Source organism: Kogia breviceps, chromosome 6, assembly GCF_026419965.1.
Source record: "Kogia breviceps isolate mKogBre1 chromosome 6, mKogBre1 haplotype 1, whole genome shotgun sequence".
NCBI lineage: Eukaryota > Metazoa > Chordata > Mammalia > Artiodactyla > Physeteridae > Kogia > Kogia breviceps.
Genome location: NC_081315.1, coordinates 107,402,517 through 107,425,757, shown reverse-complemented (window position 1 = coordinate 107,425,757; position 23,241 = coordinate 107,402,517). Strand labels below are relative to the sequence as shown.

At 34.4% G+C, this 23,241-nt stretch overlaps 1 protein-coding gene across 4 annotated transcripts in view; it reads right to left on the bottom strand.

Moving 5' to 3' along the window:
- Positions 1–23,241, bottom strand: part of RAB28 (RAB28, member RAS oncogene family) — a 101,715-nt gene that overhangs the window by 61,188 nt on the left and 17,286 nt on the right. For all 4 annotated transcript variants that reach the window (XM_067036379.1, XM_059066443.2, XM_059066442.2 and 1 more), the window contains exon 4: positions 18,539–18,668. In XM_067036379.1, the coding sequence (XP_066892480.1) occupies positions 18,539–18,668 (130 nt within the window). The remainder of the gene's footprint in view (positions 1–18,538; positions 18,669–23,241) is intronic.

The window sequence follows — 23,241 nt, the reverse complement described above, 5'->3', positions numbered from 1 at the left end:
TTGTGGCGACACTGCATCGATCAAGTCTATTGGTACAATTTTTCCAATGGTACCAATAGACTTGCTCACTCTGTTTTTGTGTCACATTTTGGCAATTTTCACGATGTTTCAAACTTTTCCATTATTATATTTGTAAAGATGATGTATCATCAGCGTCCTTTGATGTTACTGTTATAATTGTTTGGTGGCATCACAAACTGAACCCATATAAGACTGCAAACTTAATCGATAAATACTGTGTGTGTTCTAACTGCTCCATCGACTGGCCATTCCACCGTCTCTCTTTCTCTCTTCATGCCTCCCTATTCCCTGAGACACAACAATATTCAAATTAGGGAAATTAGTAACCCTACAATGACCTCTAAATGTTCAAGTGAAAGAGTCACATGTCTCTCACTTTAAATGAAAATCTAGAATGATTAAGCTTAGTGAGGAAGGCATGTCAATAGCTGATAGGCCAAAAGCTAGGCCTCTTGTGCCAAACAGCCAAGTTGTGAATGCAAAGGAAAAGTTCTTAAAGGAAATTGAAAGTGCTACTCCAGTGAACACACAAATGATAAGAAAGCAAAACAGCCTTACTGCTGATATGGAGAAAAGTTTTTATTATAGTTGATTTACAATGCTGTGTTTAATTTCTACTGTACAGCAAAGTGACTCAGTTATATATATATATATATATATATATATATATTCTCTTTCATATTCTTTTCCATTATGGTTTATCATAGGATATTGAATATGGTTCCCTGTGCTATACAGTAGGAGCTTATGGTTTATCTATCCTATATATAATAGTTTGCATCTGTTAATCCCAAACTCCCCGTCCTTCCCTCCCCCAACCCCTCTCCCCCTTGGCAACCACAAGTCTGTTCTCCATATCTGTAAGTCTGTTTTTGTTTCACAGATATGTTCATCTGTGCCATATTTTAGATTCCACATATAAGTGATAGCATATGGTATTTGTCTTTCTCTTTCTGACTTACTTCAGTTAGTATGATAATCTCTAGGTCCATCCATGTTGCTGCAAACAGCGTTATTTCATTCTGTTTAATGGCTGAGTAATACTCCATTGTATATATACACCACATCTTCTTTATCCATTCATCTGTCAACGGACATTTAGACTGTTTCCATGTCTTGGCTACTGTAAACAGTGCTGCTATGAACATAGTGGTGCATGTATCTTTTCAAACTATAGTTTTGTCTAGGTATATACCCAGTAGTGGGACTGCTGGGTCATATGGTAGTTCTATTTTTAGTTTTTTAAGGAAGCTCCATACTGTTCTCCATAGTGGCTGTATCAATTTACATTCCCACCAACAGTGTAAGAGGGTTCCCTTTTCTCCACACCCTCTCCAGCATTTATTATTTGTAGAATTTTCAATGATGCTCATTCTAACTGCTGAGAGGTGGTAACTCATTGTAGTTTTTTTAAAATAACTTTTCTACTACTTTCTAAAATTTTTATTTTATATTGGAGTATAGTTGATTTACAATATTGTGTTAGCCTCCGGTGTACAGCAAAGTGACTCAGTTATACACATACAGGTATCTATTCTTTTTCAGATTCTTTTCCCATTTAGGTTATTACAGAATATTGAGCAGAGTTCCCTGTGCTATACAGCATGTCCTTGTTGTTTACCTATTTTATATATAGTAGTGTGTATATGTTAACCCCAAACTCCTAATTTATCACTCCCCCCCACCTTTCTTCTTTGGTAACCATAAGTTTGTTTCCTAAGTCTGTGAGTCTATTTCTGTTTTCTAAATAAGTTCATTTGTATCATTTATTTTAGATTCCATATATAAGTGATATCATATTTATCTTTCTCTTACTTCACTTAGTATAATCTCTAGGTCCATCCATGTTGCTGCAAATGGCATCATTTCATTCTTTTTTCTGGCTGAGTAATATTCCATTGTATATATGTACCTCATTGTAGTTTTGATTTGCATTTCTCTAGTAATTAGCAATGATGAGCATCTTTTCATGTGCCTATTGGCCATCTGTATGCCTTCTTTGGAAAAATGTCTATTTAGGTCTTCTGCCCATTTTTTGATTGGGTTGTTTTATTGTTATTGAATTGTAGGAGCTATTTGTGTATTTTGGAAATTAAGCCCTTGTTGGTTGCATCATTTGCAAACTTTTTCTTGATACGGAGAAAGTTTTAGTGGTCTGGATAGAAGATGATCCAGCCAAAACATTCCCATAAGTCAAAGCCTAATCCAAAGCAAATATAGGGCCTTTAACTAACGAAGGTTTAGAGAGGTAAGGAAGCTGCAGAAGAAAAGTTTGCAGCTAACAGAAGTTAATTAATGAGGTCTAGGGAAAGAAGCCATCTACATAACATAAAAGTGGAAGGTGAAGCAGCAAGTGCTCATAGAAAAGCTGCCACAAGTTATCCAGAAGATCTAGCTAAGTTAACTGATGAAGGTGGCTCCACTAAACAACAGATTTTCAATGTAGATAAAACAGCCTTATATTGGAAGAAGATGCCATCTAGGACTTTCACAACTGGAGAGAAGTGAATGCCTGCCTTCAAAGGACAGGTTGACTCTCTTGTTAGGGGCTAATGCAGCTCATGACTTTAAGTTGAAGCCAATGCTCATTTACCATTCTGAAAATCCTACGGCTCTTAAGAATTATGCTATATCTTCTCTGCCTGTGCTCCTAGATGGAACAACAAAGTCTAGATGACAGTACATCTATTTATAACATGGTTTACTGAATATTTTAAGCCCACAGTTGAGACCTACCGCTCAGAAAAAAAAGGATTCCTTTCAAAATATTATTGCTCACTGACAATGCACCTGGTCACCAAAGAGCTCTGATGGAGATGCACAATGAGATTAATGTTTTCATGCCTGCTGATACAACATCCTTTCCATAGCCCATAGATCAAGTAGTAATGTTAACTTTCAAGTCTTATTATCTAAGAAATACATTTTTTAAGGCTATAATTGCCAAAGATAGTGATTACTCTGATGGATCAGGGCAAAGTAATTGAAAACATTCTGGAAAGATTCATCATTCTAGATGCCATTAAATAACATTAGTAATTCTTGGGAAGAAGTCAAAATATCAACATTAACAGAAGTATGGAAGTTAATTCCAACCCTCTTGGATGACTTTGAAGGGTTTAAAACTTCATTGGATGGCTTCCCTGGTGGCGCAGTGGTTGAGAGTCTGCCTGCCGATGCAGGGGACACGGGTTCGTGCCCCAGTCCAGGAAGATCCCACATGCCGCGGAGCGGCTGGGCCCGTGAGCCATGGCCGCTGGGCCTGCGCGTCCGGAGCCTGTGCTCCGCAACGGGAGAGGCCACGGCAGTGAGAGGCCCGCGTACCTCAAAAAAACAAAAAAAACAAAAAACTTCATTGGAGGAAGTAACTGCAGATGTAGCAGAAACAGCAACAGAACTAGAATTAGAAGTGGAGCCTGAAGATGTGACTGAAGTGCTGTACTCTTATGATAAAACTTTAATGAATGAGGAGTTGCTTTTTACAGATAACTAAAAAAAGTGGTTGCTTGAGAGGTAATCAACTTCTGGTAAAGATGATGTGAAGACTGTTGAAATGACAACAAAGGATTTAGAATATTACATAAACTGAATTGATAAAGCAGCGGCAGGGTTTAAGGGGATTGACTCCAATTTTTTTTTCTTTGTCAAGTGAGTATTTTTTGTTGTTGATATTTTATTGAAGTATAGGTGATTTATAATATTGTGTTAGTTTTAGGTTTACAGCATAGTAATTCAGTATTTTTGCAGATTATATCCCATTATACGTTATTACAAGATAACTGGTATAATTCCCTGTGCTATACAGTAAATCCTTATTGCTTATCTATTTTATATATAGTATTTTGTATCTGTTGATGCCATACTTCTAATTTGTCCCTCCTCCCTTCCCTCTCCTCTTCAGTAACCACAAGTTTTCTGTATCTGTGATTCTGTTTCATGTATACATATATATTCCTTTGTGTTATTTTTTACATTCCATATATAAGTGATATCATATTGTATTTGTCTTTCTCTGTCAGGCTTATTTCACTAAACATAATATTACCTAGGTCCATCCACACTGCTGCAAATAACAGTACTTCATTCTTTTTTATGTCTGAGGAAAGAAGTTCTACTGTGGGTAAAATGCTATCAAACAGCATTGCATGCAGAAGAGAAAGCGTTTGTGAAGGAAAGAATCAATCAATGAGGCAAACTTCACTGTCTTATTTTAAGAAATTGCCACAGCCAGCCCAACCTTCGGCAACTACCACCCTGATCATTTAGCAGCCATCAACAGTGAGGCAAGGCCCTACACCAGCAAAAAGACGACAACTTGCTAAAGGCTCAGATGATGATTCATGTTTTTTTAGCAATAAAGTATTTTTAATTAAGGTATGTACATTGTTTTTTTAGACATAATGCTATTGCACACTTAACAGACTACAATATAGTGTAAATATAACATTTATATGCCCTGGGAAACCAAAAAATTTGTTTGACTCACTTTGTTGTAATATTCGCTCTACTACGGTAGTCTGGACCTGAACCCACAGTATCTTCAACGTATGCCTACGTGGTTCTAAAAGTCATACGTGATATTCTATCTCTGTAAATCAATTCACTTTCCCTTCCTTTGGCTTCCATTTTAATTTTAGAAGTACCAGAAGAGAACAAAAAGGAGGGCACCATTTGCTTTTAGAAGCATTCTTCCTATAATTTGCATAGCATGTGCATTTGATTCTGATAACAAACAAAAAGTTATTCAAATAATCTTACTAATCCACAATTTCACATATTAAATATTCAAAGGTGGTCTACAAATTTAATGTTCATTGATTTTCATAACGTTTTCAAAAGAGCTCTTATTTTGGTTTCCTCATTAGTAAATAAAATAATAAAATCAGAAGATTTCTGTATTATTCTAGCTTCAACTTCTATGATTCTTTGAGATTTACTTCTAACATATTAAACCATAATGCCTCTGCTTTGGGCTGAACTATGTCAACCCTGCCTTCCCTCAAATTCACACGTTGAAGTTCTAACCCCCCAGAGCCTCAGAATGTGACTTTATTTCAATATAGGGCCTTTAAAGAAGTAATTCATGTAAAATTGAGGTCATATGGATGGGCCCTAATCCAGCATGACTGCAATCCTTAAGAGAGATTCGTACACAGACATGCACGAAGGAAAGACCATGTGAAGATAAAGGGAGAAGACAGCCATCTACAAACCAACACTGCAGACACCCTGATCTCAGACTTTTAGCCTCTAAAATTGTCAGAAAATAAATTTCTGTTGTTTAAACCACCCAGTTTGAGGTACTTTGTTATGGCAGCCCTGGCAAACTAATACAGGCTATAATATTTTTTTGTTAGTTAGATCCTCCTAGCATGGAAACAAACACCAAAATATGGAAGTGGAACTCATATTTTAAGAAACTCTAAAATGAGTTCTTAGGAGTTTTTTTTTTTTTTTGGAGAAAAGCCAACATTTAGATCTTCTGCCCATTTTTTTTTTTTTACATCTTTATTGGAGTATAATTGCATTACAATGTTATGTTAGTTTTTGCTGTACAACAAAGTGAATCAGCTACATGTATACATATATTCCCATATCCCGTCCCTCTTGAGCCTCCCTGCCACCCTCCGTATCCCACCCCTCTAGGTCATCACAAAGCATTGAGCTGATCTCTCTGTGCTACACAGCAACTTCTCACTAGCCATCCATTTTACATTTGGTAATGTCTATATGTCAGTGCTACTCTCTCACTTTGTCCCAGCTTCCCCTTTACCACATGTCCTCAAATCTGTTCTCTATGTCTGTGTCTCTACTCCTACCCTGCCACCAGGTTCATCAGTACCATTTTTTTAGATTCCATATATATATGTGTTAACATACAGTATTTGTTTTTCTCTTTCTGACTTACTTCACTCTGTATGACAGACTCTAGGTCCATCCACCTCATTACAAATAACTCAATTCCATTCCTTTTTATGGCTGAGTAATATTCCATTGTATATATGTTCCACATCTTCTTTATCCATTCATCTGTTGATGGACACTTAGGTTGCTTCCATGTCCTGGCTGTTGTAAACAGAGCTGCAATGAGCATTGTGGTATAGGACTCTTTTTGAGTTATGGTTTTCTCAAGGTATATGCCTAGTAGTGGGATTGCTCCTTCTGCCCATTTTCTGATTGGGTTGTTTGTTTTTTGATACTGAACTGCATGAGCTCTTTTTGGAGATTAATCCCTTGTTGGTCACTTCATTTGCAAATATTTCCTCTCATTCTGTGGGTTGTCTTTTTGTTTTGTTTATGATTTCCTTTACTGTGCAAACGCTTTTAAGTTTAATTAGGTCCCATTTATTTTTGTGTTTATTTTCATTACTCTAGGAGGTCTCCAAACAGTTGGCCTAAAAGCACATGAAAAGATGCTCAACATCACTAATTATTAGAGAAATGCATCATCAAAAAATCTAAACAACAAATCTGGAGATGGTGTGGAGAAAAGGGAACCCTCCTATATTGTTGGTGGGATTGTAAATTGGTACAGCCACTATGGAGAACAGTATGGCAGTTCCTTAAAAACTAAAAATAGAACTACCATATGATCTAGCAATCCCACTCCTGGGCATATATCTCGAGAAAACCATAATTTGAAAAGATACATGCACCCCAATGTTCATTGCAGCACTATTTACAATAGCCAAGACATGGAAGCAACCTACATGTCCATTGTCAGAGGAATGGATAAATATGTGGTACATATATACTATGGAATATTACTCAGCCATAAAAAAGAGCAAAATAATGTCATTTGCAGCAATACAGATGGACCTAGAGATTGTCATACTGAGTGAAGTCAGACAGAGAAAGACAAATAACATATGATATCACTTATATGTGGAATCCAAAAAAAATGGTACAAATGAACTTATTTACAAAACAGAAATAGAGTCACAGATGTAAAAAACAAACCTACGGTTACCACGGGGGAAAGGAGGGTAGAGATAAATTGGGAGATTGGGATTAACATATACACACTACTATATATAAAATAGATAACTAATAGAGACCTACTGTATAGCACAGGGAACTCTACTCAATCCCTGTAATGACCTATATGGGAAAAGAATCTTAAAAAAAGTGTATATATGTAAAACTGATACACTTTGCTATATACCTGAAATGAACACAACAATGTACATCAACTATATTCTAATAAAAAACAAATTTAAAAAAATTTTTTAAAGCCAACATTAAATTCCAAATGCAGAGATATCCTTGAGTTGGCTCAAGACTTACCTATAACAAGATGTATCCAAACCCTACCAGTTTTGCAAAAACTCAGTTTGAGGTCTGCATTCCTCTTAATCCTTTCCCTCTCGTTGATACAGTAGTGCTAAACTATATGTTGTTTTTCTTTTGTACTTTTTGTCCATTATGTTAATCTTATTTCCACAAAAAGACAAGTTTCCTGAAGGCTGGATTCACGATATATGTGCCTAGGAAGCAGCCATGTGCTCACAGAAAGAACTTTTTACTTTATGGACTGACTGTCTTAAATACAATAGTTATATTAAGTTTGCTATTATCTTTCTATGCTGCTTAATTTTAAGGTATTTCAAATTAGAAAGAACTGAGAACATGCCTTTAACACATGTATAGAATCACACATAGATTTGAAAACATCCTACAAGAATTACCTAATTTAGCCTAATTAATCATCTAATTAATTCTTTAATTATTAGAAAAATATAGACCATAATATTTATTCTTATTTTTTCTACTGTTAGCAATATATATCTTTTACAGTATACAGTGGTTAATCTTTACCATTCCCTGAATGATAATGAGAATATATTTTCACAGTAGCAATTGGTGACATTTCAATAAATCAATGTGCTGCAGTGATACCTAAATAAAAGCTTATTTCACTATAATGATGCTTCCAGGCTTCCCTCAAGTCAGGTGGTTACTTGCAGTTAATGATCTGTGACATGCCACACAAGTAGTCCTAAAAAGACTTATTATCCACCGCATGTGCAACAATATTTGCTTTATGGATGGCTAAATGAATGAAGACATTCAATGTAACTGTAAAAGTAAAATCAAAAGAAAACTTACAAGTAACATGTTTTCTTTAAGTAAAAGGGCTGTGACCATTCTCCATTAATACTTAACCTTTTGCTGGAGCAGTGCAACCACATATAATGCTCAAATCCATAAAGCCCAAGAGCTGTTCTGGGTTAATGCTAATTAACTGCCCCCAATCAAAAGAGCAGTAACTTTCCAAAAATGTGATATCATCAGCCTTTATTATTGACGTCAAAGTCACATCACAAAGCTTAATGAACAATTTAAAAAAAGACAAATATGCTTTATACATAAGTTGAGAGTATGTCTTTCAGTTGAATTTACATATAAATATACAACAAAAACATACCAAGAAAAGAATTATTACTATCATGCTTCAGAGAAAATTTGCTAATCTCAAACAATACACTATCTTTTATAGCTGCCAGACTTTGTAAGCATTCAAATCTTTACCATTTATAATTTTATTTCATTTACTAGACTCGGCTTTTGTCCACCATATGTCCACTGTGGATTAACTATTCCCTTAGGTACAATTAAGGCCTTTCCATTTGTTGTAAGAAGAGCTAAGTATGAAGGACACAGCCAGAAATAACATTTATACCTCAACCAAAAACAGAAGTACATTCAAACTCCAACTATGGTTTATGCAGCATCTTTTTTTTTATTAGACACATGTCTACAAAGCAAAATAAACTTGAGATAAAAATTCACGGCAACTGTACACCAGCTTTCACCATTCAGATTGAATATCCAAATTATATCTCCTCCATTAACTGAATTTAAATATTTTTTCAGAAAAATATACTTCTAAACTACAAATTAAGTGAAGGGTGTCTTCCAAACAATAATTATAACCAAAATTTTAATCATTTTTATGTATTTCAAAGACATTTCACAAAATTTTTAATGTTTTTTATTTTTAAATCCTTCAATTAAAAAAATACGAGACTTAGCAATACCTCCTCCCATTACCCATAACTAGGAGAGAGGATTTGGAGAAAGAGTGGGAAATACAATAATAACAACTAACACATATAGCAACTATATATACCAGGCATGGTTTTAGGAGCTTTATATATATTTAATTTTTATAACGACCTCCTTATAAGGTAGGTGCTATTGTTATTTCCATTTTACAGATGACAAAACTAAGGTACAAAGAGGGTGAGTACCTTACCATGGTCACACATTTAAATAAGTGAGCCCATATCTGAACCTAAGTGGTCTTACTTAGAAGTCTGTGTCCTTGACTACTACTCTATACTGTCTCTATACTAAAGATATTAAGGTGCTAGAACACACTATAAAATAAATATCCATAAGGGAAAATACCACTTCTCAACTTCTTAAAATTAAAATTTTGAATGAAAATTAAGCGATGAGGGATAAGAGTTTAGTTTTCAAAAGAACTATGTGTGTAATGTAAGAGGCATTTTACATGATCTTATGTAGTAGTAACTCATAAGCACCAAGTGAGGCTGTTATTATATGCCTCTTCCAGATGAAAAACCTAGCCTCAGAGTTTTACAAAAGCTAGGGAAAAAAAAACAGTATTATTTTCTCTTTATCATCTCAAAATTTCCACAGTTTCATCTTTTACTAAGGTAGAGAATTAATAATTTTCTAGTCATTCATAACAAGTACTTATTGAGCATTTTCTGTGTGCCAGGGACTGAGCTTGATACGAGAAACACAGCAGTGAACAATGTAAAAAGTCTCTGCCTTCATGGAGCTTTAGTTACAGAACACCTACAAAATTCCAAATGGTAAAAAAATAAAATAAAAAACTCTGCTCTAAAAAAGGTGACTTTTTCAGAACATTATAGAGATCAAACTAGTCATTACCAGTAGAGAGAGGGAAGGGAAGAGGGGCAAGATAGGATAGGGGCTTAAGAGGTACAAACTACTATGTATAAAAGAAATAAGCTACAAGGATATATTGTACAGCACAGGGAATATAGCCAATACTTTATAACTTTAAATGGAGTATAATCCATAAAAATATTGAATCATGATGTTGTTTACCCTAAACTAACATAATATTGTAAATCAACTATATTTCAAAGAAAAAAAGAAATGCTATTTTTAGAGCCCCAAAAAGCACTTGAAAGTTGGTCATACTTCCAGGGTGTGCCTAGCAAATACTAAGAATTCAATAAATCTTGGTTATATTTATTGTTATTAGGTATATGCACCTATTCATGTATATAGAAAATGGATACTTAATAATCTAATAATTGAATGATAAAATGAGCTGAAGAAATCATCTCTGTAAAGATAAGAAGACAGGATTTCAATCACATGAAAAGTTGAACTCTCTTAAAATTGTATGGCAACAAATATGTTCAATTAATCAGACTTACAACTAAACATAGTTTGGGTCATCATATTTTAGGAATAGAAGGTGCTCATGATTGCCTAGTACAATCCCATCATTTTATACATGAGGATCATCTTAAGTGATTAAATAAATTGCCAAGGTAATGTAGCAGGACAAAGTTTTCTGATCCCCACTCTAGTGTTCTTTAATCTATACTGGATTTATTAAACAATCACAGCAAATATAAAGTAAAATAAATCATTAAAGGGGCTTAAATTACATTAATAAAAATCTCAAATCTTTTCACAAAGTTTTTATAGCTGTATTCTTTTTAAATATTTTAATATTAATTTAATATTTAATAATTTCTTCTAAAGTTTAAAATCAGAGAGTCATCATAAAAGAAACAACAGGTGGATTATGCTTTCTTTAGCATTTAATAAACTTTCTCTATCATAACAATGAAAGACAGACAGAAATCATATAAACAGATTGCTATGACTGAAATGCTTATACAATTCCCCCAAAACAAACAAAACAAAAACCACAAAATCCTTAAACTTCTCAAGCTAAGTAAACTGTAATACTGCCAAAATGGTTTAAAGTAGGCCAACCAAAAAAAAGTAACTATGAAATGACATAATAACATCACTGCAACAACTGTCAGGTGAAAAATGGTTTCTGATTAGTATTATGAAAAAGCACTTATTTGACATTTTCTTCCCCAATATATCAGTCACAACACCAGCGTGAATCCAAGCTTATGCATTTAATTTGATAAAACTACTCAACCAATTAAACTGGAAATACTATCAAAGTGTTCTTAAAGTACAGTAGGAGTGTGATATACCACATAAGAGAACAGCTGTAACTGTATGTATTAAAATACTCTCTCACTCAGTATACAGAACACTGATGCTATCAGTATCAGAATAAGATGCTACCAGCATCCTCCAGTATGTAAATAATCATAGCTCTATATGACAAATTTACATGTAAAGAGAGGAAAAAGAAAAAAGAAAAAAAAAATGAAGCAACAGAAACATTAGGTCCATCTGAAAAAGACACTTGGATCTGACACTTCTGGGATTACTATCACCAGAACAAAAAGAACAATATTAAAGTAAATGGGTAAGGGGCAGAATGTTATAATTTAGACTGTATAAACAGAATGAACTTTTCAAATCCTCAAAAGAGTTTTTGTTTATGCTTTATAAATTGTAAACTCTTTTAAACAAACTGGTAATAATGACTCACTTGTTCACTTTGTTAAAATACTGTAGATGATAAATTTTATAGAAGTTGATATGAATCCTTCAAAACAGGAATCAAAGTAAATGTTACTTACTTCATAGTTTCACATTTCCACTCTCCAGATACAATAAGAATTTTTGAAAACTCAAAAGAGTAGCAGTATAGGCAAGTACTTTCATGTAAATTCCCATAAAGTTCTTAAAGCTGGACATAAAGCCATCTCTTATACTCATCTATTACTAAGAATAAAGAATAGTCTTTAAAAGCCTTGTGATAACTTTACTGAGAGCATCAGTAAAATTTTCAACTTAAAATCTACCTGTTTTACTAATACATTTCCATGGAGTTCAGGGAACACAATTTACAGGGTACATTAAAATGTAACCTTTGAACCTCACAGTGTAAAACATCACTTCCTGGGCACAGATAGTACTCCAAGAACAATCAATCAGTGTTAAGAAGAATATACACTCAACATTGTTAATTAGTGTTGATGCACTCTTCTCTATGCCCTCATCTGTCATGAAGATTGTTTAAAAATCTGAGTTATTAGTCTTTATTTGGGAAAGGATCTGTTTAATATCTTTAAGAGTAGAAATCATTCATCCATCCACTCTATACTGGAGCATGATAATTCCTACTCCCAATACAAGTTACTGATAACCACCACCCCTCCACTAACTAAGAAGCTATAAATCAGGAAGGGAGCAGCTCCTATGCAACCCTGTTAATTTCTGTTTAAAATCTATCCAACTGAGAATGTTAGCTAGTCAGGGGAGAAACTAGGTGATGGATCAGATAGTAGGAAAACATAACAGCTTAAAGATAGAAAATAAGAAAATGACAAATTTTAATGCCATGTGGTTATAAAACATGGATTGAATATAAAATTAATCTTTAAAAAATTAATATTCCTGAGTGTTCATTTTTAATTTGAACTTTCCCTGAAACACTAAAAGAAAAACTAAAAGTGTATTTGAGTGCAGACTCTGATTTTTAAATTAAACACAAAAATTTAAAATTTGTAAATAAAAAGTTGAAAGTGTAAGTTTCTACCAGTATGTAAAAGTCACAAGAAAATGAAGCAAAATTCTTAATTTTTTTAGATTTATTTAACCTAAAGTCATGATATAAAATCTATGACATTTTATCTCTAACATGATCCAGCATAATATAACTTCAATGTGTTTCTTAAGAAACTCTGACATTATTCACCAGAGTGTAATTCACTAGGCCAGTTGGGCTTGAAGGCCATCTAATAAGTTCCCTGTTACCTACTACGTATTTTTCCTTATTAAGAAAATCATTTACTCTGAATAACATATCCCAGGCCATATACACTTTTAATTTCAACAGTCTTCCTGAAAGGGCTTTTATTCATTCATTTGGTATTCATTCATTCATTCATTGTTCTAAGTGATGAGGTCCCTAGTTTTCAGAGCTTAGACAAGAAACAAACAAGAAATGATATCAGATGACAATGAGACTATGCAAATAACTGAAACAGAACTTCCTCACAAAAAGGGACTTGATGACTTGTTTAGACTTGAATGGTCAAAGAAGGCAACTCTGAAGAGATGACATATAAGATGAGATCCAAATGACAAAATGGAGCCAGCCAAGACAAATGTGCCTTACACATATAGTGGACAAAGGAGCATTTAGTAGCAAATGAGATCTGAGTTGTAGGTAGGAGCCTGATAACCCTGTGCTTGACGAAATTGGATAAAAGAGTTTGGATTTCATTCTAGTGTGATGAGAAAGCACTAGAGGGTTGTATGATTTGCCATTTGGGAACTGGATTTAGGAGATCAAAGCTAAGAGCAGGAGGAAGAGTTAGGAAGCTAGTGCCATAGTTCACACGAAAGTTGAAGATTATGTGTTGGGCCATGGTCAGGTCCACTCGTAATAAGCCTGTAATAAGTGGTCACATATTGAAAATCCCTAGCTTCTGCAGTGCAGGCTCTGATCAAGTGAGAGTGCCCCAATGCTGGGAGAGCAAGACCTTCAAGGCCAGGAAATCAGGTATTAAGCCTGGTGCAGAAGTTGCCTTAGATGGTAATATAATTGTTTCCAGGTGCTTATGTGGCTATATTCATAGCCGATCAGACAATGCACTGTACTTGGAGCTGCAGACATCATCAAACTCCAATGTAACTTCCACAAAACACACAGAATAAGTAGATGACTTACCCCTTTCCCATTTTTTAAAAAAATAAAATTTATTTATTTATTTTTATTTTTTTGGCTGCACTGGGTCTTTGTTGCTGCGCACAGGCTTTCTCTAGTTGCGGTGAGCAGGGGCTACTCTTCGTTGTGGTGCACAGGCTTCTCATTGTGGTGGCTTCTCTTTGTTGTGGAGCATGGGCTCTAGGTGCACGGGCTTCAGTAGCTGTGGCACACGGGCTCAGTAGTTGTGGCTCACAGGCTCTAGAGCGCAGGCTCAGTAGTTGTGGCACACGGGTTTAGTTGCTCGGCGGCATGTGGGATTTTCCCGGACCAGGGCTCGAACCCGTGTCCCCTGCATTGGCAGGTGGATTCTTAACCACTGCGCCACCAGGGAAGTCCTCCCTCTTTCCCATTTTGAAAGTTACTACCAGGAATATTTTTTTACCTCACTAGGGAAAAGTAGGGCCTTCCACGGAAATTTGAACATAATTTTATTTATCAATCCCAACAACCAGACAAAGCAAAAGAAGGTCAAATTCCTAGAAAACCTGAAGATGGTAGAGAAAAAGAATAAAATTAAGACCCAGATTAGCAGGTCCCAATCACTCCTTAAGCACTCTCTGTGATTCAACCTTTGCACAAATTAACAATGGCTAGCTGAACACACATAGTTGGCACTCGAGAATGTTTTCTGAATGAACTGTCCTACCCAACACACAGCATGAGAACTATTATGGTAAAAAACAAGGAATAAGATGGTGACAAAGGAATTCTCTAGGAACCATTTTCTTCAGGCTACTTTTGTAAAATATCTATGTCAGCTGTACTAATTTGTAACTTGTGATCTTTCTAACTGAAGCTACGGTCCATGCTTTTAAAAGGCTATTTTGATTAATAATAATAACTAATAGTTATTGAGCACTTACAGTGTACAGGAAATGTGTTCTAAGTGTTTTTATGTAATAGCTCACTTAATCCTTATCAGACAGAAACCATTATCCTTATTTCCAGATGAAGAAATTGAGACTTAAAGACATAAAGTAACTTGTCAGATGTTACACTGCTGATAAGTGAAGAAATTGGGCTTGTAAGCAAAGTCTGTCTAAACTTAAAACCCTCTGATCTTAACCACGACTCAATACTTCATTTAAAATCTTAAACAGTACGAAAAAATAACACTACTGTTTTATAACCTTTTAGAATTGAATATAAAATAAAATAAATTAATTTTGTTTTAAGTACAGTTGACCTTTGAACAACACTGGTTTGAACTGTGCAGGTCCACTTACATGCAGATTTTTTTTTCAATAGTAAATACTACAGTACTACATGATCCAAAGTTGGTTCAATCCATGGATGCAGAACCATGAATAAGGAGGAACAGAGTTTACAGAGGGCTGACTATAAGTTAAACGTGGATTTTTGACTGCAGGAATGAACTATGACCCTAACCCCTGTGTTGTTCAAGGGTCAAATATATTATATACTTTTAAGTGTTATATACTGAAATAATTAACTTACTAATTATTAATTCTATTTCATTAAAGCAAGTCCCTCCTCTGCTGGCTATATCATTAACCTACACTAGTTAAACCATAATAAAATGCAATTTTTACAAAAATAAACCTGTAATTCACCTTTACCTAAAACTATTCTCAATCCTCAGCCCAAATTTCTGAGAGTTTACCATATTTTAATAAAAAGCACATGATTTTATAACTTACTAATTATAAGCTCTTACTATGGAACAAATTCACACACACACACTCTTTGTATGGAAATTTTCTCTGTATCCCATCTTTTTGCTAAGCTTTGGCGAAAAGTTGGCTACTGCTGCCAATATTTTCATAGCCTACACATACTTCTTTTCAACATATGCTTTCTATTCAGGCAAAGAATAGGAGAGAATAACGAATTTTTAAAAGCACATTTAGGCAGACAATGACTGTGTAGATAATGATCATAATTCAGCTTCAAACGTCTTCCCATTCATCATGATTCTTTTGCTTTGCCTTTAACCAGTACCTAAAGTCTTTGCTTCTAACTGAGGAAATTCATTGTCAATAGATCTACTCTAAAAGAAATGTTAAAGGAAGTTCTTCAAACAGAATCTGCTATCAAACAGACTCTTGGATCTAAACAGATAAATAAAGAGTGCTGGCAATGTAACAAGTAAATGTAAAATAAAATGTACCTTTTTTATTTTTAATTGCTCTTAAAAGCTACATGACTGTTTAAAGCAAAAATTATTTATAGAATATGTAAAAATATATCTGACAATAATAACAGAAAGGATTGGGGCAGGAGGGAATTGAACACTAATGTTTAAGTTCCTTATACTACACACGAAGAGATATACTATTATTTGAAGGTAGACTAATTAAGGATGTATAGTGAACATCTTAAGGAAACAACTAAATATATAATATGTGTAAGTTAATAGGTGAAATCAAATGTAATAATAAATGATCAATTAACTCAAGAGAAAGCAGAAAAAGAGGAATAAAAAGAAACAACAGATTGAACAAATATAACATCTGATGAATGAAAAAAGTCAGATGAAACAACTGTGAAAGCCTTGCCATCTGGAACATTCTATGAATCTGGGAGCTGCTTCCTTGACTTGGAAAATGTTCCAATGTTTCATGAGGCCCTTGATATAGAAACTCTTAATAAAATCTCTTTAATTAGTTTGGTGTTGCTCAAAAAAAAGTCTTTGCTTTTTAATATAATTATATCCCCAAAAAAAGAAAATGAGTGCATACTACTATAATGTAACAGCAACTTGTAAACACAAATTGTAAGATCATTCACTACATGATCGTACTGATCATATGAAACTGGGCGGGTGACAGCAGTAAATAATATTCAGGAAAATGTTCATCTCTAATCACTTAATTTTACACATGTAACATTCTGTGTGACTGCATACTCTATTATATGATCGCATTCTGAAAGAGAGTATTATAAATACAAGAAAGGGGTTAAAGCTAAACCAAAAGTGAAAAAATTCTTTTGACTTTCATGCAATTAAATCTCAAACATAACACTGTAACAGTTTTTTGCATAAATTCATATAATTATATAAATGTTTGTTTTTGAAACCCAGGAATGGCATCACCAGCACAGTCCAATAGCCCATCTAGTCTGACATCCTGTCTTAGACAGTGACCAATGGCGGAGGCCTCACAGGATAGCATAAACACATAACATAATGTATGTAATTGTGCACCACTACACCATTACTCCAGATGTAGTTAGATTATATCCTGAAAGAAATGAAAACAAATCCCAACCCCCATAACTCCCTTACTCTATAATTTCCCAAAAGGTGATGGGAAACCTCCAATAAAGCACAAATTTAACTATAATATAAACCAATGCTTTGGTGACATGACGAATGACTAACAAATGATCTCCTAAAATGAAAAGCTGCACTCAGAAACAGAACCTAAGCTCATCAAAACTTATGATTTGTAAAGGGGGATTTCAATGAATTGAAAAGCATCTGATTCACTCAATTAGATCTAAAAAATAGATGAGCAAAATTTAACTAAAGCTTGTTTCTTTTACCCAAGCCATCCATTTTGTGATATGATACTGTTTTCTAGAAAGTATTATAAAATTTATATTTTTAACTCTTCAGAGAAATGATATTCACACCTGTTTTGTAATGGTTTTGAAGTAAGGCTTGGATTTATTAAATGTTCATCTAAGTGTGCAAAACCACATAATGAAGAAATCATGGTTTGGTCCTTCAGGAAGTACTATTTCCTAAATAATCATAGACAAAAAAAATGCACTGTATTTTTTTAAAGACTTTTGGAGAAGATAATTCTCTTGGTAGTATACTTGGGTATTGATTTAACAAAGCTTATAGTCAGGAAACAGTTCCTGACCTGAATCCTCCATGGTATAATTTAAATTCATTTTCTCTTTTTCTGACCTCAAATAAGTTGTAGAAGATTAGGTAATATCATATCTTATATATTTGAAAACTCTTATTAAGGTCCCCTTTACCAGGGTAAATGCATGGCAGGACTATGAACCAAATAATAATCCTGTACTGAATTCAGTCTTATAATTTTTATATGCTGCATATCATAGCCCAAGAGACAGATCTCAAAAATTACTTATCCATCATTTTTACCAAGCACCACTCCTCTCCCAATATTATACCCTTTCTCAAAAAAAAATCTATATTTAAGAACAAACCTCAAAAATTTAGAAAAGGAAGTTTATGAGCGATGAGAGCAAGGAACAACGCACACAAAATTCCATGCAGACACTGCTTCCTTCCCTAGAACAGGGTATCATTTAATGAAATGTATCTCTCAAAATCTCTGGGGCAGAGCTGAAGCTGCAGTGTAATATCATAAAATCTGCAGCTGTGTTGCTGTTCTTAATAGTCCACGCTGCCTCCTTAGACAACAGGAAGCCAAAACACACACACACTGCAGAACAGAACTTACCTTAACAAGGAATTGGCCAAAGTGGCAGAGCAGTTACGACAGATCAAGCATCAAACTTATTGAAAAGACTGTACACATCTTTAAGAATTTTCTCCTCAACTTGCTCACTCCAGGAAAACGGTATCTATTTATGTTTCCAAGCATCAATTTGTTTTAGGAATAAAAACTACAGGATAGACAAATAAAGTTTACTATATATAAATAAACATTAATAACTTACTTTTATTGCCCACCAAGGCAACCAGTGGCTGAGTCTCAGACTCCTCACTCACTTTCTTCACCACAGAATACCAATCTTCTAAATTCTCAAAGCTTTGATAATTTGTAATATCATATACCAAGAGGATTCCCTGTCGCAAAAGAGTTACAGAATATTTATAATATACTACTTTAAAAAATATTAATACTGAACACTGTTAAGTAACAGATATGTTGAACAGAGTAAAAAAGTACAAACGTGGACTGTTTGTATCTGACTTCAATTTAGGTATTAGCAGACAGATAATACTGAATGTCTTCATTCAAGATAAATCCAGCAATTAAGATACAATGCAAGCTAAAGAATAATTTTATCAAACGGTAAGTGGTTTTCCAATGAGATATCTGGGATATGCTTGGTAAGTTTCAATAAAATATAAGAAAATCATATCATAGAGGTGAAAAAAGCTTCAAGGTCTACAATTCTGCCTGTCACTTTCATGAGGTCAAACATTTAAACCTTTCAATAAATAACCATCTGCTGCTGCTCTTTTTAAATATTTTCAAAAATGGAGATTCCATGACATCCCCTGACAGTCAATTTCAGTGTTTAACACAATTTTCTTTAAATGAAATAAGTCGATTTCCTCTTTCGGTCCTCTGTGCATTTGGAGAACAACATGAGAGTGTCCTCCTTATAATAACCCTTCATGTACTTGAAGATAGTTAAGTAACTCCTTCACCATCTCCCTTCCAGAATAAACAAACTCAATTCCTTAAACTTGCCTCAAAGGACCTATTTTCTATCCCTTTAATCATAGTTGTTGGTTCTTCCCAGGACATGCTACATATAGTTTTTTGACATCCTCTTTAAAATGAGCAATGTAAAACTGGACATGATACTGTAATAAGAGCCTGAACAAAGCCAAATACAACAGAGGGATTGCTTCCTGCCTCTTATATATCATATTCCTTTTAATATATCCCATTATTTGGTGTGGGAAGGAGCAGAAGTATGTACACTCACAAAAATAACACTGCCACATTCTTGATTCTCATCCAATTTGTGGTCAAATACTTAATACAAAGCTCTCTGCATATTTAAGTCTGGACCCTAATGGCATTTATGTCTCCTTCTTCTTAAGTTATAATCATAAATGTTGACTACTTTTTTACACCTACTATGTACCAGACAGATATCTGGATCTCTTCATTAATCCTCCCAAAAATCATGCAGGACTGGTATTATTATCCTCATTTTACTAATAAACAAAAAGTCATGTGGAGCCAGGATTTGAATCGAGGACTGAATGAATATAAAGTCCACCCATTCAGTCTACAAAAATTTGTCTGCCAACTATATGCCAAGCATTGTGCTTGGTACCAGGGATATAAATTCCAACCTCAAGGAACTCACAGTCTTGCCGCAAAGCCAGGCACATAAACAGACAAGTATATAACACAGAAGTCATGGCCAATGATTTGCTGGTAAATATTAATTAACCAGCTTGAGGCATGGCAGCGGTGGGGAAGGGATAAGAGAATGTTATTTGTAGCATCTGCCAATTGCTGTAGTGTTACTACTCCCCTGTGGTCATTTTAAAGCTATCAATGTCAGTTCACTGAACAGAGTTGGGTAGGATACCACTACACAGCACTTCCACCATACAGATACACTAGATATAAATAACCTCAAGAGCATAGACAACAGAAATATACAGTAAAATAATCAGTAAGTGATGCACTTTGATCATATAAATCTTTGTTTTTAATATAATTTATGAGTTTTTATATATTTTTAATCATGAATATATTCAATAACCGGCTCACAAAAATTCCTGAAAATTTAACATCTGAGTTTCCCAATGTGGCTCTAACTTACTATTATTATGAACTTCCAGTACTATGCTCCTTTTTCCAGTTTTATTAAGAAACAGTTGACATGCATCACTGTACAAGTTTAAGGCATACAGCATGATGGCTTAATTTACATATATTACATGCTCTTTTATTAAACTACACTGGCCTCCAAGTCACTTAGCTTCTCTGGGTCTCAAGTTATTTGCCTCTAAAGTTAGATCATTGAATTAAACACTTTTTATCCCTTTCAACTTAATTCTTCCATAATTTTTATGCAAAATTGTTTGTCTGATTTATTTTAGTAACTTATAAATCTATTTCTGCCTCCCCAAATGCTTTGAAATAATGCCCAGCACAGAATTATTTGAAATAATGAACATAATCCTACTTCTCTTATTAAGAATAATGTCCCAGAATTAGCCTCTGAACAAAGCTAATATTCAATCTATTGACTCCACCTTCAGTTAACATGAGTGATACAATATATTATGCTGAAAGAGCTCTGCCCTAGAAGTCAGATTGCCTTTGGATTGTAGTCCTGGCCCTACCACCTATTGATCTTGGGCAATGCTTCTGTCATCCACCTTCATAATACCTGTCATGCCTAACTGATTATGTAAAGTAATAAAAATAGACAATTTAAAACCAACAAACTACACACTTAACTGTGAACTGTTTTATTATTATTCTGAATGAATATGAATCACACTTTCAGGGAAAATGTGAGATTGTTTTCACTCTCATAAACTGAGCCTTGATCTATGGTGCCTCTTAAACCTTAAAATTTTTAGAACCCTTCTAACTAATGTATTAAAATATTCATTGCAACATGGCTCAATATCTGAAAATAGAATATACGCAAGTAAAACATGGCCAGCATCTCTTGATAATCAGTACTAGACCAGAGCTATAGAATAAAAATTAACTATCACTGATCTAGACCAGGAGTTGGTAAACTATGGCCCCCAGGTCAAATCCAGCTTATAGCCTATATTTGTAAATAAACTTTTATTGAAACATAGTCACACTCACTTAAGTATTATCAATGGCTGCTTTTGCACTATAATGGCAGAGTTGAGTAGCTGCAGCAGAGACAGTCTGACCTGCAAAACCTAAAATATTTTCTATCTGGCTTTTCAAGGAAGTTTGCCAATTTCTCATCTAAACCGATATATCCCAATATTCTTCAGTTAGCAATACCTATGAATTGTCCAGGACTCATAAGAAAGATAGAAGGATAAATGCCTTTTCATTAATCTAGCTATCTACCAACCCAAATATCTATCTGTTCATATATCCATTTCTCAATACCATTTAATGTAAAAATTATGATTTTTATCTTTGCTCCTAATATGACAATTTTGTACCAATTTTGACCTACACCCATGTGGTTAAAAACTGAGAAGGAGAAATGAGAAAACCAAAGACATTAACATACAAAAGAAGTTCTAGGACTTTCAGTTTCAGCTCAAACGTGTAAAGAGCTTAGAAGTCATCACGTCTGTTCTTACAATAAGAAAAAAGATGGACAAACTGAAAATCCATGACTTTCCTTGGGCACAACAGAGAACTGAGTTTGCAGGGCAAATTGCCACCCTGAAATCCAGAGTGATGGGTGAATCCAGAGAGCCACAGACAAAATCTGCTTACCTGGAACAAAAGCCACTAGAGCTGGTAAACAGTAGAAACATTTAAATGGTAATTTTGATGAATTGTTGGAGGCTGAGGGTAGGCTAGCTTGAGGATGAGAAACTCCTGGGGGACACAATCTTTGGGATACTCCCATACTTTCATGTGTTTTACCTCTAGGAACCCCACAAGATCCTCATGGTGAAGAGTCAAGAAAAATCCCCTCATGGCTCTGGCATGAGAAGAGAGAAAGTAACCATTGTAAAATATGCCCAGAGCATTATCTGTAAAATGGCATCCTCTCCAGGAAAAAAGCTCAGTCAGAATTCTACCACATGAGAGAATGGCATTTTCCAACTCCAGCCCCTTCTAGTCATCCTGTCTCACCTAAATGAGAAAAGCTAAGAAATATCTATGAAGGTCACAGCCCAGGGACACAGATGCTTAAGTAACACAAGGCTGTGACTTAATCATAAGAGTACAGAATGTTTCCCCTCTTCCATACTTTAACACACACCAATAGGGTTCCAGTATAATAGTAGATTACATTTGAAAGAGCTGCAAGACACAAACTCCAACTAAGGAAGAGTTCTTTGAGATGCCCAAAAAGACAGGGGAGGAAAAACATAAGGACATTAGAGGAATTTGATGGCTCTGCCATCTAAAGATTCAAAAAAACATTAAACTCCTGGCCAAATTAACATAAAACCTCACACTAAAAGCCTATTTATTTTAGTTCTTATTACTCAATACATCATGTCTAGTTTTCAACACAAAATTAAAAGGCACACTAAAAGGAAGTTTGAAGAGAAAAAGCAAACATTAGAATCAGATTCAAATCAGATTTTGGAATGATCAGAACAGGAATTTAAAATAAATGTAATTAACATTTTAAAGATTCTAATGGAAAAGGTAGACAACATGAATGAACAGTGGGTAATATACACAAAGAGATGGAAACTTTAATGAATAATAAAAAGGAAATGGTAGATATCAAAAATACTATATAAGGCCATTGATGAGCTCATCAGTAGACTGGACACAACCTAGAAAAGAAACAGCCAGCTTTAGGATAAGATAATAGAAACTTTCAAAACTGAAATGTAAAGAGAAAAAAGAATGAATAAAATAGAATACCAAAGAACTATGGGACAATTCTGAATGTATATGACACATGGAACTGGAATACCAGAAGGAGAAGAGAAAACTTAAGAACTTAAGAAATATTAAAGTAAT